The following is a 17,789-nucleotide window of genomic DNA, read 5'->3' as shown; positions in this document are numbered from 1 at the left end:
TACAGGTCTGGCTGGTTTTGCTCGCCTCTGTCCTGGAGATCAATATGAAGTAAGTGTGGTGTCGGTCTGGGTGTTGGACTTGAGAGGCAGGAGTCAGCTGTCATTATTTTGCTTCTTCAATTTTTTTTTACATTTTTTTATTTTGAAAGAGAAATTTGGGCCAATAAGTAATTTTGGAGATTAGTGTAAGACCTCCCATATACGGGTAACCTAGACACCAATTTTTAACATTATGTCACATTTGCTTTATTATTATTAATACTATTATTGTTGTTGTTATTTTGCTGAACTATTTTAGATTAATGCACAGATATCATGACCCTTCACCCCTAAATTATTTTCCTGAGGGAATTTCCTGGCGGTCCAGTGGTTAGGACTTGGCACTTTCACTGCCTTGGCCCAGGTTCAATCCCTGGTTGGGGAAATAAGATCCTGCAAGCCACGCAGCACAGCCAAAAAAAATTATTTTCCTGAATGTGGAAAGACATTCTCTTATTTAAACGTTGTACAATTCTCTACACCAACAAACTTAGCACTGGCCCTTTAGCTAATGTCATTTGATGTACAATCTATATTCATATTTTTCCAAGTGTCCCAATATTGTACTTGATAGCAGCTTTTTTTTCCTGTTGCAAGATCCAATCCAGGATTATGACTACTAAAAAGTATCATGATTGAAGAATAACAGAATCTAGATCTTTCTTTATAAAAATATACTCCATAAAAGTAAAAAAGCTTTTTATCTTTTCCCTCTTCAAAAGGGAACTTACATAATGATTTCATCTAACTATCTCCTCCAAAACCTTCTATAATCATTCATCTTGGCCGGGGGTGGTGAGGGGGAATGTGTCTTCCTCTAAGCAGTAAAGCTGTCTGACTGAGGAGAAACTGCACACCCTCTCCCCAGAGCGTGTCAGATTTCAAAATCCTTGTCCAGATCTGTCTCCCTTATCCAAAAGGAGGATGCCCTATTTCTTGCTTCTGGCCACGAAGTAGATTTTAGCTGATGGTTCCTTGTCTTTCTAAAGGAGCTGGGGAGTATGGAGAGTTAATCCAGTGGTTGTTCTACTGAAGTAGAACTAACGAGAGAAAGAGCTGAGCCAAAGGGCACGATGCAGTGACCTTTCTCTAAAGAAAGCCCTTCACACCCTCTATCCTAGAGAAGCAGAACTTACCCCCCTTTGAAAGTCTTTCCCTGCTGGTGCTCTGCTGCACGCCCCCTGCCAGGGAATCTGGAAGAAGCGACAGTCGTGGGGGTGTCAGGAGGACGCTGGAGAAGGGGAGGAGCAGTAGCTGCTGTATTTACTCGCCTTTTTCATCCTGGTGTTTGGTGGGAAGGCGGGTGAGGGCAGTGGAACCTGAGGGCCCTTTGGTGTCTTTCCCCAGATTTTCATGAAGTATGGCCGACAGAGGTGGAAACTGAAAGGCAGAATAGAAGTAAATGGCAAACAGACCTGGGATGGAGAAGAAATGGTGTTCCTGCCCCTGATAGTTGGATTAATTTCCATCAAGGTACAATATCGTCCTTGCCGTTTGTTGTCTTTGCTGGTGCCACGGCTGTACGGTCCATCGTGGAGACCTGTGCCCGTGACTTCTGCCTGCTGCCCCTCCAGCCCACAGACCTCTGTATGTAGTACAAGTACATCAGAAGACCTGCCCTCGTGTCAGAGCGGGCAATGGAAATGTGAGATGGGCTTGGGAAACATCCACCTCTGATTTCAGATATGATTCTGAAATGCCTGCCCTGGCCAAGAAAAACAAAGGAAGGAGTAACCTGCCTTCATCCTCTGCTCTCCTGTAAGGCCTTTCTTACCTCTCCCTCTCTCACCAGGTCACAGAACTCAAAGGGCTAGCAACTCATCTCCTGGTCGGCAGCGTGACCTGCGAGACCAAAGAGCTGTTTGCAGCCCGACCTCAGGTGGTGGCTGTGGACATCAATGACCTTGGCACCATCAAACTCAACCTGGAAATCACCTGGTAGTAAGTTGCCCTTTTCAATATCGTCATGATAAAAACAAGTGCTGTAGGCTCGTGCTGTCCCAAGGGTGGCTTGTGGACCATCAAAATCACTGGGGAGCTTGGTACGAAAGCAGAATCTCAGGCCCCACCCCAGACTCGCTGTGTCAGAATCTCTCAGGACCCAGGAATCTCTTTAGTAAGCTGGGTGACGTTCACACATGTTAAAGGAGAGCCCTCTGCCATATCACTACTCTCCTCTTCAACTTCCTATTTTTAAATATTTTATTCTGTCTCCTCCCCTCCTTCTCAACCTTTAGATGTGTATAAAGAAGTATATCTCTCACGTCCACTAATTTGAAAGAAAATAACTCTCCAGTACGAGATATTTTATCCACAGAAAGATCCTGATTCTCGCTATGGTGTTTTAATTGCTTAGCCCTCTTTATCTCAGATACCTTATACTGCTTTGGAAATTTCTGGATATCCTTGGTCTCTCCACACTCTATATACTGAAACAGAATATTTCCAAAGGGCCAGAGATACCTTTTGTCAAAGCAGGGAACATAAAAGTGGTTTTCTGAAGTCACCCCGTGAGAAAGGTCATGATATGCTATTAAATACTGGTTGCTCACAACATTTGATCTTATGCCCCTGGTATATTACCAAATAACTAGGACATGTTCAGTATTAATGTTTGGGGCCACCTTTACAATATCGAGGGCCAGGCATGGAAGCAGCAAAGACATGTTGCCTTGTTATTGGAACAGCGTCCACAGCTTTTGCCCAGCCCATCTCTCCTCGTAACTTGTAATGATTGACGTCTCAAATGCAAGATCAGTGCTTCTGCTGGAGGAACACATGGCACGCTGATAAATGGCATCATTGTGAACAGACTGTTGTCCTCTCAATCACACAACAGGCTCTGGGTCCACTGAAAGGAATAGGAGAGTTTTCTTTAGAACCGAACAATAATCTGTTGCTCTCTTGTATCATTAAAGTGTCTGCCCTTGCAAAGCTCCAGGAATTTTTACAGACTTCTTCAACATCTCGTGTTGGGACAAACATTAATACGTTTGTGTCTCTAATATGAATGAGGAAGTAAATTTATCTGGTATGCAGGTGTGCACATAAATTGTGCTTAAACCTGTGATGATAATCTGGGATCCCTTGGGTGAGTCTAGACCCCGTTTTCTGCTCCACTTTTTTTTATCTTGGTTTGTTTGCTGACAGACCAATTTGGCCAAAACCAGGCCAGTTCCCACTGGTTTGAGTTTACGTTAGTATAATGAGGTGCTTTCTTGGCCTGCGGACTGGTGATTATAGGTGACTTTAACAAATGTGCGTTCATGGGCACCTGTTGTTTTGCAGTCCGTTTGACGTGGAGGACATGACGCCATCCTCAGGCGCTGGGAACAAGGCAGCCGCCCTCCAGAGAAGAATGTCCATGTACAGCCAGGGCACCCCGGAAACGCCCACCTTCAAAGACCACTCCTTCTTTGTAAGTTCAGTGTGATTTCTGGAGGAGAAATGATGAGCCTGAGGCAGTGCTTGCACCCAGGGTTTGAAATGCTTAGTATACGGTGTTAGGGAGTCTCTATAATTCCTAATGCAGTCGTCCCTCAATATCCGAGAGGGATTGGTTCCGAGAACCCCCCTTTGATACCAAAATCCTAGGATGCTCAAGCCTCTTACGTTGAATGGCATAGTGTTTGCACAGAACCTATACACATGCTCCCGGATACTTTAGATCATCTCTAGATAATAATACCTAATGCAATGGCAATGCTGTGTAAATAGTTACCAGCAAATTGGCAAATTCAAGTTTTGCTTTCTTGGAACTCTCTGGAATTTTTTTTTCATGGAGGCATAACCCTTGGATACGGAGGGCTGACTGTAATGTCATCTTCAAGTTCACCCTAAGCACGTGGTGACTAAGGAAAGCACATTCCGAGGTGTCTGTGGCCACCCGCGCACAGGTGGTAAACCTCCTCTGGCTCTCCTCTCCTCTCCCCCCACTTAACCTGTTGCTTTGGTAAACACATGTAGACTTTTCTGCACATTCTCTAAGATCAGACTTTTAAAGAAGTGGGTGTAAATAATGGCCTCCTTGTTTTAATCAGAAATGCTCGCTAAAAAGCTGACAAAACCATGGTAACCTGCTGCTTTCCACTAACTCCCCCATTTTGCTTTGACTTCTGAAGAGATGGTTGCATCCTTCACCAGACAAGCCAAGGCTGTCTGTCTTGAGTGCTTTGCAAGACTCTTTCTTTGCCAAGCTGCACCGCAGCCGCTCTTTCAGTGACCTGCCCTCCCTCAGGCTGAGACCCAAGGCCGTGCTAGAGTTTTATGTGAGTGTGTGTGGCCCGCCTGGGTGTGACGTGCTTGCTTTAGGGGGCTTGTGGCATGTGGGCTTTGGCATGGCTCTTGTTTTATCTTCTCTCTCTCGCTCATTGGCTAACGGTTACAGGCCTCCTGTCCCCGGGTGGGAAATTTGGGCATGCATGCACCTTTGTGAGAGAGGCCGTTTGTCCTTCCCTGCTCATGATCTCCGCTTTTGTGCTGTGACTTTTCTGCGCTGTGGCAAAGATATCCATGGTAACAATATTGTCATTAAAAAAAAAATACAGTTGCACTCAAGGTCAAAGAAGATTTTCATTCACAGGTTAAGCTAATGTATCACTAATAGCAATCTTTACAGTTGTAGCCTTCAAAACCTGGCATTGGATTTAAACCAATTTTCCTAGAACTATTTTTATTGAAAGAGGTTCTTAGCTTTAATTTATTGTATTGTTTGCTAGTTTTATACTATCGAAGCAAAAGAAACTCTTTAATTTGCAATCAGGAAGGTAATAGGTAACCTACATTATATGTGTTATCCATTATGTCACAAGAGAATACACATACACGTATGTACATACATACCTGGAATGTTCTGCCATTTACAGACATATAAAAGTAATCTTTGAATGTCCAGAAAGGAAAGGGTTAAAAGTCTTCTGGTTAATAATAATAATAATTGTTATACTCCAATAAAGATGTTAAAAAAAAAGTGCAGCTCTAGACTAACTGGCAAGCCTAAATTAGTGGAGAGACTGATTATAGAGGAGTTTGAAATAGATTTTTTCAAATCACTTTCAAGTACCCACTCTGCATGCTCAGATGAGGTAAAAGAATGTTGCATTAGTAAGATATCTTTTAAAATATACTTTAAATAAAACTTAAAAATAGATTTATTTTTCTTTCTAAATGACTACTTGAAACACGTTTTTTATTTTTCTTCCAAAAAAATAAATAAATAAACCATAAAAAAAAAAAATAATAATAATTGCATCTTATTCATTGGATTAAAAAACACAGGTGAAGTGGACCAGGCTAAACTCTAGTGGAGTTTCCACGGAAAATGGGAAGACTACATGGGAAAGATATGCACGTGCCAGAGAAGAGTAGAGCTGATGCAGTAACTGTCAATGTCATGTGTATATTCATGCTCATATGCTGCAAGTTGGAGGGTGTAGAGATGGTTAGTAGAGGTTTTAATTGCATCATGTAAACAAGAGCAAGATTAGAAAAGAATGTGATGGCTTCCTATAGCCTTTTGGATAAACGCAAACTCCTCGGAGCAGCTGTTCCATTCCGGCCCAGTTTTCCAGGCCCACCTCTCGTCTCTCCAGGCTTCATTCTCTGCCTGACTGCCCCCCGCCGACCCTGAACCCCCCCTCACTGTCCTCCAAATGCACCCTCCCTCTCAAGAGCTCCCACAGACTGTTGTTCCTTCTAGGACGCACTTCCTCCTCCTTCTGCCCTGCTTCTCCGCATTTTCCAGGGCTGAGTTCCAGACCCTCTCTCTGCTGGGCGGCCCCCACCCCCCTGCCGGGGCTCCTACCACCCTGCAGCTTCCCTACATCACCCCTCAGTTACAGCACGCCTTCCCCGTGTGCCCGTTTATAGGCTCGCCCTCTCGGCAGGCTGTATGTCCCCTTCAGCAGGGCATCTCAGTCTAACTGGATATTTGCCACTTAAGTACATGCAAATTGGGTTTGGGAATGTGAGACTTGAGAGAAATGGCTGAAGAGGAGTTTGGAATTTAAATAAGAATAGTGACCACCAGGCACCCTCATTACTTAGCCAGTGCCTCCCGCCTCCCTCAGAGCTGCTCGGAATGTGTGTTCTGAAGGTGAGCTGAGGCTGGGCAGGGGCACTCAGAGGACCCAGGGCGTCTGTGAGATCCCCAGGGGACCCCACGGGGGACGTGCAGGGAGCAGGACTCAGCCTTCCCCCATCCCTCCCCAGAAGCTTCCTTTGTTGTCTGTCCTGGAGGCATAAAGCGTGTTTGGGGGGAAAAGGGGGGTGCAGATACAGGAGGAAGGAAACTGAAGTAAAGGAGGCTGGAAGTAGTGAGTCGCACGGGGACCCAGCCCCTCCCCGTCCCCTCCCGAGGACGGTCCCTGGAACTCCCTCCCCCCCCCCCCGCCCCCGCCCCCCCCACGGGACTCTGGGGAGCACAGTTAAATAATCACTAATCCAGGAAAACATTCTCACTTTTCGAGGCAAAGAAACTGAGCCTGCAGAGGTTACTTGAGTGCCCCAGGGACACATCCTTTTACTCATCCTGTGGTTAAAGTAAAAAACCTTCCAACCAGACGAGAATGCAGAGTTTAGTTGAAACTGCGTGTATTGGGAGCTGGTGGCCCAGATCCAGCAGTGATGGGACCATGGACGCTGCTGGAGGAGGATGGGGAGCCTCTGTCTGCTCCCCATTTCACTTGCTGTAACATTTTTGTTTCCTGGGCTAATTCCCAGCACTATCGTGATCATTCGTTGTTTTATTTATTTTTTATTATTATTATTATTTTTTGGCCGCACCACACGGCATGTGGGATCTCAGTTCCCCCACCAGGGATCGTGGAGCCCACGCCCCCTGCAGTGGAAGTGCGGAGTCCTAACCGCTGGACTGCCAGGGAGTTCCCTCATTGTTTTATATATAATTAAAATAGGTACTTACCTTTACTTAAACAATCAATTCTGGAATCCAAGAGAGAGTATTCATTTTGAAGGAGTTGATCTCAAATAACTGAAAAACTTTTCCCACAGAACAACATTTAGCACTTCGCCAAGACCACAGTGTCAGGAAAGGTGACTTAGAAATTGCTCTAACGCCTGCATAAACAAATTATCTTGGTTACCTGGATATTTCTGACCTCTGTGTTCTGAGTTCTGCTTCACGGATCACAGAGCCTGGGGCTGCCTGACAGAGCACTTGGGATTTCTAGACACCCTGGGAGCTCTGGGGTTTGCAGCCCTGGAAGATAGTTGTTCAGTTTATCAGTCTTTTTCTCCTCTTTTCATAGAAGCTCTGCGAACGTATTTCTGGTCTTGAATTGTTTGTGGCATGGTTACTGAATTAGTAAAACTTTTTCCAGGGCTTGGGATTTGTGGGTAGAGATTTTCAAAAAATAATTTATGAGAACTGAAGCAGAACAAAGCATCACATCTTTTGAGTGAAATAGCAAGAATGTTGTAAAGTCTTTTAAGATCGATGCCAAAAAACAAACAAACAAAAAAATCAAAACAAAACAAAAAAAACGGTGGTGCTGTTCTTAACTATGGCTGCCAAATACTGTGAGATCCTGGGATTTGGGAAACAGGCACCGCTCCCCTGCCTCCAACCTCTTTTGAAAAATGTCAAACCTGAGAATAGTGCAATGAACTTTCACCTAGATTCAACAATGGTAATAGAGTTTTTAAAGGCTTGTTTTCTTTTGCCACACATGTGCGTGCGCACACACACAAAATCAACAATACAATGTTAATATCATGAAAGGTCTGTTTTTTAAATTTTAATTGTCTTACATTTTGTCTGGAAATGAACCATGCCAAACGCATCACTTGTATTTAAAATCATAATGATTTGCCTTTCATCCACAGTCGAATCTACCTGATGACATCTTTGAAAATGGGAAGGCAGCTGCGGAGAAAATGCCACTGTCCCTCAGCTTCAGTGACCTGCCCAATGGGGACTGCGCCCTCTCCCGCAGCCCAGCCAGCTCTCTCCCCAGTGCGTGCTCAGCAAACCCAGAAATCACCATCACCCCCGCAGAGCTGAACCGCGGCAGCCCCTCCTCCCAGAACGAGGGCCTGGATGACTCCGGCTCGGCCTCTTCCAAGAGCTCCTTGGGAGAAGGCTCAGAGCCCAGGCCCCACCGGGAGGAAGAGACCGAGGGGCCCGGGAAACCCGAGGCCGGCAGAGCGTCCGCGGGTGCCCGGACGGAGCGCCTATTCCTGGAGAAGGGTGTCGCAGAGGCCCTTCTGCAAGAGTCTGACGAGGCCTCTGAACTCAAGCCCGTGGAACTGGACACTTTTGAAGGAAACATCACGAAGCAGCTGGTCAAGAGGCTCACCTCGTCAGAGGTGCCGGCGGCCACCGAGAGGCTCCTCTCTGAGGGCTCTGTCAGTGGAGAGTCCGAAGGCTGTAGATCCTTCCTAGATGGAAGCTTAGAGGATGCCTTTAATGGGCTTTTCCTTGCATTAGAACCACATAAAGAGCAATATAAAGAGTTTCAGGATCTGAACCAAGAAGTCATGCACTTGGATGATATTCTAAAAGTAAGTACATTTTTAGGGAAATTGGATTAGCTCTGGAGACAGGTATCTTCAGCCAACATTCTATTTAAAATAGCCTATCTTTTTTTTTTTTTTTATCCTGCCCCATCACAGGATCAGTAGATAATCATCACGTAAATGGCATTGATTTTTAATACTAGTAGCGTATATTAATTTTTATTTTCCTGAAAACTGATCAACTTAAGGAAAATGATTAGGAGTTAAATTAACAGCTCTAGTAGAGAACGTCTAAATTCCCTCAGTCCCTAAGTTCATCATTCAGATCCCAAATATGAAATGGTGACCTTTTGAACATCATAATCTCATTGAGATGTTACTGGAGAGGGAACCTCTCTGAGTATCAGGGAAGCAGGAAAGCCCTCCCATGGTTGAAGACAGAGTTAGGCAGTACAGATGTGAGAGGCACGGGCATCTCTCCCCCCAACCAGGGCACCACCTCCTGGAGGATTTCCTTCTCTGCAATTGGCCCAAATCGGTGAGTCGGAACCCCAGGTAATCACCCACGAATAATGTAGAAGCCAGAGAACCCTGACTTCACCAGAGTTATCTTCCTCTCTCCTGTTCCTAATCAGGCCGCTCAGGATAGACATGGGAAGATAGGAGTGAGGGGGTGATTTCCTCTTAGGCAGGAGGTCCTAGCAATGAGGTCGCTAATGCTACCCCAGAATGTATCTGTCTCCACTTGGCATACAGATGAAATTTTTAAAAACAAGGCACAAGAAGACAGAACTGGAATTTTTGTCCCGAATCCCACTGCCACTTCTTGTATTCTTTGCTTTGCCACTCTGATTTATAGTGCCATAGAGAAGAGAACTCGGATCTTTTCTCTTGAAAGAGCAGTTCTTTGGGAACCTGTTCTATAAAATAAGCTTGAAAATACGGTGTCAGGGGCAAGTCAACCCACAGCAGGCTGTTGCATCCCTTGGCGTGACAGCTTTAAAATGTGGCCTTCCCCGTGGCATCTGGAACAACCTTCCCAAGGCTTTTCTCACAGCCTCGGTCACGCTGATCTAGGTCTGGAGGGGATGTCTGCCCAGGGCAGATAATAATTCATGCTCTGACTCCCCACATCCTCTAATGCTCATGACAGATTGATTCAGCTGTAGGTATAGCCTCTGAGCAGTAGGGATGGGCATTCTGAATCTGCTTCCTGTAAAACATAAAAGCATCCGCTCAGGGCTCATGCATGGAGGCTGTTTGTCCAGTACTGCAGTGAAAACATCTTTTATCCCCTCAACAAGCTCATGTCAGCATAGCTGACCAGCTTTTGCTTAGTGGGCAAAAAGTTGTTAAATGTAAAGAGCTAAGACACAATTGATCCACCTAAAGTAAATGCCTCAAATGTCTAGATGCCCCCATTTCCAGGCATCTAGGGTGCTGATCAGTAGCTCAATCCACCAGGAAGCACTAAGCAAGTTATCTATTAGTCTTATAAAGACCTGGTGGCTATAGGTTTCTTTCCAGAGTATTATTTCAATCTGCTGTTGTTCCAAAACTATCCCGCTACTAAAATCCTTAACTGCCCCTTTCTTTATTTTGATCAATATTTAAACACATCCATACTGTGCAAGATCAGGTTCTGCAATCTAGCTTAGGGAAGAAGACCCTAGAAGTGGGTCGAGTCGGGCCTGGCTCCTCCTCTCTCTCTGAGATGGAAAACGGCATTAGAGTTGAGGTCTGGGGCAAGTGGCTTTGTCTCCAGACAGGATTAAAGCATCCGCTGGACAAAGCTTTCTCTTTTTTCCCTCCTTCACATTCCTAGGGTGCTAAACACCTTGAGGATGAGAGAATAAATGACGCTGCCTCTTGGACGGAGATCACTGAGGGCGAATGGAACAACTCTGATTGAAAAGACTGAAAGACGGTTTCCTATATGCTTCGTCTTGAGTGTCAGAGACTCAGGCCCCTGCAAGGCCCTTCCAACCTTGTGTAATGAAGTCAGCAGGGAGTGCCACCTAACTGGATGGAGAACATTTAGTTCTTCTCACTTGCAGAATTTGTCCCATTCAGTCGCCCCCAGCATCCTCTTGACTATTTGGAAGAACTTCTCTCCATCTCTGTGCCCATAGCAACTGGCATTACCCTGTTTGTAATGTTTCTGCTTAATATTCAGCAATGTAGACTTCTCCAGACCATAGAATGGGTTTGCTCACGTAATTCCAGGGCCCAGTCAGGGAAGAAATGGAACTTGTTCCTTCAAAGAGCTGTAGAGGAAGCACGGCTACTCCTTGTCATGCCCATGCCATTTATTTTCTCCTCGATGCTCAAAGAAAAATTACATGCTGTGAATGTAAAATTAATATTTAAATGTACTTACCTAGGGAGTGTGGATTAGGTGAATTCGAGTAGTTTTCTGTTTCTGGGATTTGTTTTGTGAATCCTTTAGAACAGGTGCCTTAGATAGCTCACCCCTGTCTCAGGACACTAAACATGTTGCCACTTGGAATTAGAGATTGGTTAGTAGTGGGCATTGACTGTGACTCTTTAGATTTGTCTGCCAGTTGAATTTTATTTGGGGTTGAGCACCAGGCGGAGAGAGTATAGCAGTTTTATTTCCCAAAGCCTTCTGATTGTAATATTTTTTAAACTGTTTATTATAAAAATTTCAAACAGAGGTAGAAAGAATCAGATAATGGATCCTGATGTGCCCATCCCGCAGCCTCCACAGTGCTCAATTCATAGCCAGTCTTGTGTCTATTCTTCTACCTGCTTCCTTCCCTCTGGATTGTTTTGGAACAAATCCCAGATATTGTGTCATTTTATCCACGGTTGTACTTTCTTTTAATAAGAAGATTTTAAATGAATTTTTTAATGCCAACAAAAAAAAATAAAAGCTTGAAAAAAAGAAAGTGTCACATCTCCCGCTGGGTGTCTTTGTTGTGTTTCTCCTTCCGAATATGTTGATATTCTCCTTGGTACCTTCTACCTTTGCAGTGCAAGCCAGCAGTAAGCCGAAGCAGGTCTTCCAGTTTAAGTCTTACAGTTGAAAGTGCTTTAGAAAGCTTTGATTTTCTGAACACCTCTGACTTTGACGAGGAGGAGGATGATGGTGGTGAGGTTTGTAATGTTGGAGGAGGTGCTGACTCAGTATTTTCAGACACTGAGACTGAGAAACATAGGTAAGTCTGAAGTTAGCGTCTGCTTCTATTTCTACTGTCATAGCTGGTACAGCAGTTCTTTGTAGCTACCAGATGGGACCTGATACACATCTCCAGGAAGATAAAACCCCCTATACATGAATTGGCTTACAGTTCCTTTTCATTGTCAAGTACAACTTTTAAATATCATTCACCTCTATTGGTGTTGTTTAAGGAAAATTAAATTGATTTTCTTCCTTATAAATGAAGGGGAGATTTTTGTATGAGTGTGTGTGTATATTTATGTGTATACCCATACATCTTGTAGGTTTCAGTGTCTACAACTTGTTCCCAATGTAATTAATTCCAGATTAAGTAGGCATACCATATTTCTGGAGAACTCTTACTGGATGATCAGTTTGGACCTGGTTCTCCTTAATTTGCATCGTATTTCTAACTCCTTCATTTTGTTAGACTTTGCTTTTCCCACCCCTTATCTCTCCATTCCTTTTGGCCATTGAGTCTTTGCAGTAGATTAAGCTCGTCAGTGCCTATATCAAAGCCAGGTTTAAGCCCCGTGGTCCATGTTTTCCTTAGAGCGTAAGAAGAGATGACTGATAACTGATAACTGATAACTGCCACTGGATCTGCAGGCCTCCAGCTGGAATGTGACCTTCTCTAGGATGGGGATGGGACAGGGCAGTGGGAAGGGAGGATAAAGGTGAAATGTGTCACCTTCTCCATTGGGCTTTCTTGTACCAAACCACGTGTTTAGAGCTAGAGCCTGGGGTCCATTCTGTAAGCACAGTGAACGTACTCAGCTCCATCAATTGCTGCAAAAAAAAAATACACAAACACTTTCCCAAAGGAAAGGGTGGGTTTCCATCCATCGTTTCTTTTGACATGTTATATACACTGATTTTCAAGTTACAACAAGCTATGGCTATTCAACCTTCGCAAACCTCTCTGTGGGTGGTGTTAATATTTTGGAGTTTTGTTGTTCCTGGAGGGTTTCTTCTGCCAAAGTGAAACCAGGAAAAGAAAAAGTGAGAAATAGAATTTATCCTTTGAGCGAACTGGGGGCATAGCAAAGAAAATTTACGAAATGAATGTCATGTTTAAATTATCCTTCTACATTCTACACTGAGATTCTTCTAACTTGATTGAATTTGTGCAATGCTTCTTAAACCAAACATCTTCCTGTATACTTGTTAGCTTAAGCTATTAGATGATCGATCAAGGTCAGATTAAACTTTTTTTCTTCTTGCTATAAGAAGCATTTTAAAAACATCATAGCCTTTGTAAATTTTACAGAACATTGCTATTAAATATGTCTAATTTGATCAGTCTTACCGTATGTCATCAGAGGTATTATGGAAAATTGTGGAAATTGTGTGTGTGTTTTAAATACGTGCTGACTACCAGGACACAAGCTGAATGTTTTCCCCTTGGAGGCAAATGTGAATCAGAGTAAGGCGTTCAACGCCTCTAAACTCTGGTGCATGATCTTTTTAAATTGTGGAGACTGGGGAGCATGAAACTAGAAGCCAAAAACCGCCTAGCTGTGTGAACTAGGACGCTCTGGTTAACACCTCTGCTGGTCATTCCTTCCGTGTGTGAAACGAGACCCCCTCGCCCTCCTGCACAAATTCATATTAAGAATAAAATTAAATAATAAGTGCCACAGATTTGTTTTTAAATGTAAGTGCCCATCATGATACAACTTTAGACAGTTCAACGGTGGGCTTTACACAAAGCCTGCGAGGCAGAACTAAGCGATACAAATGCCCCTTTTAGCTTTTGTCTGGAGTAGAACATCATGTTTCTTCCTAGCAGCTTTCCTTTCTCCTTTTCTTCAAGTCGCAATTGATTTAAGGCCAGGAAAAAGCCTTGACTGATTATTTCTTAATGGTATTGCTCTTGGGAAACCACAGGTACGTAGGACAGTTTAATCCCAGAAAATTTGGCAAACCACCCCGTCAACAGAGCAGGAAAGTGCCACAAAATGAGGGCACATTTCAAAAGACTTCTTGGTGAGCCAACTTTACAAATGGTTCCTTGTGCTTGAGAAGCAAACAGAGAACTCTGGAAACAGTCTGTTTGCAGGATCTTTTTAATATTAGGCAAATTGGTGACCAGGCTTAGTTATGAAATAGTTTTTGAAAGGTATCTCTGTTTTTCAAGATAGGCAAGCGCAAGACTCTTTTCAGTGGGTGCTGTGATTGAGTTGACCTGTGATTTCCATGCAGAAAGAAACAGCTAACATGTCGCTCACCTTCCTGCTTCAACAGTTACAGATCAGTACACCCGGAAGCCAGGGGGCACCTCAGCGAAGCCCTGACTGAGGACACGGGAGTCGGGACTAGTGTGGCAGGAAGCCCTCTCCCACTGACCACGGGAAATGAAAGCCTGGACCTCAGCATCATCAGGCACCTCCAGTACTGCACCCAGCTCGTCCAGGTAGGACTGGTGACGGCACTGGGTTTTTAGAGCCCAGGTTGTTGATGCACCAAGAATGAATGTGTGCTTCCTTTTTTGAGTTTTCCCAGGAAAATGAGAATTCAGGAATAAGAGAACCATCCTGCTTTGATTTGACCCAACTCAGAAACTCTGAAAGGCATGGCCATGCTCCCTCAATCCTGGGTTTTCTATCTTAAAACCTAGATCTTCAGACTTTAACAGGTAGTAGGTGACATATAATGTGCTCTTGCTTTCAAATCATTTGATAATAGGTGAGAGTAATGTGATTTTGTTTTAGGTGAGGAATTTGCATTCTACCATCTACAAATGGACTTTGAAAGCCAGTATTATTGAACATATGTTAATATGAACCCATCACATGAGCTAGTTTTCTACCACCTGGACAGCTAAAGGCAAAATGCTCCAGAACATAACCACAGTTTCCCAGATCTTGAATAAGTACTTATTAGCAACAAGAAAGAACATTTTACAGGTATTATCCTCCTCACCAGTTCGCTTTCATTCTGCGACACCCTGGGGCTCACTTTTCTTCTCATTTCAAGCCTGTTTATCACTTAAGATTTTGCCACAGCAGAGCAACTATTTTGACATTCTTTTGTTGCAGGGAGAGTTTCAGCTGTCTTGAACAAAGCATTTTCCCTCAAGCAGCTATTGGTACTTGAATGCTTCCTCCTCACCTGGTGGCTTGTCTTCTCCCAATCTTGTTCTTCTCCCGCTTGCTTGGATGTGTGGGGAACAGGAAAAGAATGTGAAGTAAATGTATAATGGTTTCAGGGGGGTGAGCCAGGCAAGAAGAGGAGGAATCGTGCTTTTAAGAGCACATGGCCGCTGGAAGACCTGAGGCAGGGTGAGGAAGAAGGACCCCAGGGAGGCCGGGAGTGGGTTAATGTTGCTTTTTTAGTAACACACTTGTGATGATATGTAGAAGAATCTGCTTCTCCTCCACGAATGTAGACCCTCAAAGCAGCCTCAGACACCTCACGTGCTCTGGGAAACTGGTTGGCAGTTATGACTCTTGCACTAGGTTGGCCAACACCCCAGCAGATTCTTCTGTTGAGCGTTGAATTTACAAGCCAGGTGCTGACAACCAATCTGGCAGAAGGTGAAATTTTTTTTTTCTGACCAAAATGGACAAGGATCGTCGCTGACTTATAGCTATCCTCTATTCACCAAGCATTGGAATGAGATGGTTTTCACAGCTCTTTGTCCTTGGTGAGCCCGAGACTGTGCTGAGCAAACTCCCCGTTCACCTTTTAGACGTAAAGTCATTACTTTGTGAGGCATGGGAGAATTCTCTTCCATGAAGGGATGGATGTTTTCTCTCAAAGAATAATTGGCATGCAATAGTCAGTGCAGTGTTTCTCTCGATAATAAGGCCTTGGTTATAACACTTCAACTCTTCTGTGGAGAAAATCAACACTAGAAAAACAAGAGGGGAGTTCCTCTCTACGTGGTACATGAGATACTGCCCAATTCATGAATCGTTTAGTAAAGCCAATTAGATCTTTAAAATTTAAAAAAAGGAAAAGAATTTGTAGAGACGTGGATGGACCTAGAGATGGTCATACAGAGTGAAGTAAGTCAGAAAGAGAAAAACAAATATCGTATATTAACGCCTACATGTGGAATCCAGAAAAATGGTACAGATGAACCGGTTTGCAAGGCAGAAATAGAGACACAGATGTAGAGAACAAAAGTCTGGACACCAAGTGGGGAAAGGAGGGGTGGGATGAATTGGGAGATTGGGATTGACATATATACACTAACATGTATAAAATAGATAACTAATGAGAACCTGCTGTATAGCACAGGGACCTCCGCTGTACAGTAGAAACAAACACAACATTGTAAAACAACTATACCCCAATAAAAATAAAGAAAGAAAGAAAAAAAAAGAAAAACAAAAGAGGTAGATAGACCTAAAGATATAGAATAAAAGAGTAAGGGTTAGAAGCTTGATTTCTAATTCACACCCACTCCTGAATCAGTGAGTTTACTTATTCATTTGATATATAATTGCAAAGAGATAAAAATGGGCAGTGCATAAGAATCATAATAGCTATAATTATGTTTAAAATAAAGAAAGCAGTTATTTTCTACCGTATTTATTTACATGAAAGGCATTAGTACGTAATTGCTGCGCTTGACTTTTGAATTTGAAAAATTCTCTTTGCCTTAGAGTCCAAATGCTTTAGACCATACAGGATGGTGGTACAGGTCTGCATGCTGCAGCCATGCCTACCAAGTGAAGGGGACAGGTTTCTGAGAGACACAGAAAGGACTAGAACCTTCAGGCAGCAACTGACTTCTGTCCTTTCCCCTCTCAAGCCCTTCCTTATTCTTGTGATCTACACACAAGTGAAATCACTTGCTATTTATGTGCCCTTGAGCACGTTACTTGACCTCTCTGTGCCTCAGTTTCCTCATCAGTAAAATGGAAAATCAAAAGTTCCCACCTCATTGGATTGTTGTGCAAACTAACACAAACTAATACATGTATAAGGCTCAGACCAGTGCCTGGTACATAGTAAGCACTTGTTAACTATAGTGAGATAGCTTTGATTGTAATTAGGATTATTCTACAGCACGCTCTTAATTCTCAGCTTGAAAACAAGGAAATAAATCAGACTGTGAAAAATTACTATGCTTTTAAAAAAAAATCTTTTTTCTGTTTCCATACCTGAGGGCAACCTAAATATGCCCTTCAAGTTTCAGAGAGGATTTTTAGGTTGACAGTACATACAAGAAAGGTAACTTTATAATAACCTTGCAACCCTACTACTGAGAAAATTCAGGAATTTACACAGGCATGAAAAAAGTTGAAAGCAACAAAAACATGTCTGATTTCAGCAGATGTTGTAACCGGCCTGGAATGAGGAACATTTTCAAACTGGAAGAGAAACGTGTATGAGTTTAACATCCCCACTTCATTCAAAAGGACAAGGTTGAGTGGGGAAAGCTCTGTTGACAACAATGTAATTGACACGGTGGTTTTGTTTGTTTTATCAGCAAATTGTTTTCTCAAGCAAAACCCCATTTGTGGCCAGAAACCTCTTAGAGAAGCTTTCTAGGCAAATCCAAGTGATGGAGAAGCTCTCAGCCGTCAGTGATGAGAACATAGGAAACATCAGTTCTGTCATCGAAGGTGAGCACCTGCAGTTACGCTGCCATTCTTGTAAATGATGACCCCGTGAGCCCCCTCCCCTGCCTGCATCTATCCATGGCTTTGTTAGGATGGCAGAGAAGCGCTCTTGGGCTGTAGAGGAAGGTCTCCACACTGGTGTGGTCGTAATTAACACCATGCTTCAGCCTTCGGAGTCAAAGCAGCAGACGCCTAGCTTTTTCTAGAGGGGCCTCCACCTCCAGAAGGCAGACTCTAGTGTATACACAGAACCAGCATCCACCTCCCAGGCAGTTTCACAGACTTGTTCGCCTGGTGTGGTTCCATTTGGGGCAGGTAATTAAGATTGTGCTTGCACCACAGAGCTGGCTGAGACAGCTCCCATAGTGGTTGACTGTCAAGGCAAGGTGCTGTCAAACCCTACTGGGAAAGGTAGAAAAACGAGAAGTCAAAGGCCTTCAGGAGCGTCCCTGGTTCAGAGAGCTTTAGGTAGAGAACTTGACCCAGGAAAGATACCTTTGAATCTGTGT

The 17,789-nt window shown here is 43.7% G+C and overlaps 1 protein-coding gene across 5 annotated transcripts in view; it reads left to right on the top strand.

Moving 5' to 3' along the window:
* RIPOR2 (RHO family interacting cell polarization regulator 2) overlaps positions 1 to 17,789 on the top strand; it is a 93,686-nt gene that overhangs the window by 62,284 nt on the left and 13,613 nt on the right. For 2 of the 5 annotated variants that reach the window (XM_059938039.1, XM_059938040.1), the window contains exons 9-16: positions 6 to 49; positions 1,387 to 1,512; positions 1,832 to 1,980; positions 3,328 to 3,457; positions 7,885 to 8,562; positions 11,515 to 11,699; positions 13,949 to 14,117; positions 17,148 to 17,283. In XM_059938039.1, the coding sequence (XP_059794022.1) occupies positions 6 to 49; positions 1,387 to 1,512; positions 1,832 to 1,980; positions 3,328 to 3,457; positions 7,885 to 8,562; positions 11,515 to 11,699; positions 13,949 to 14,117; positions 17,148 to 17,283 (1,617 nt within the window). Of the gene's footprint in view, positions 1 to 5; positions 50 to 1,386; positions 1,513 to 1,831; positions 1,981 to 3,327; positions 3,458 to 7,884; positions 8,563 to 10,342; positions 11,391 to 11,514; positions 11,700 to 13,948; positions 14,118 to 17,147; positions 17,284 to 17,789 lie in introns of those variants that run through there. The other 3 variants (XM_059938041.1, XM_059938044.1, XM_059938043.1) reach the window with 2 other exon arrangements.

Source organism: Balaenoptera ricei, chromosome 11, assembly GCF_028023285.1.
Source record: "Balaenoptera ricei isolate mBalRic1 chromosome 11, mBalRic1.hap2, whole genome shotgun sequence".
Lineage (NCBI taxonomy): Eukaryota > Metazoa > Chordata > Mammalia > Artiodactyla > Balaenopteridae > Balaenoptera > Balaenoptera ricei.
This window is presented reverse-complemented; position numbering and strand designations above follow the sequence as displayed.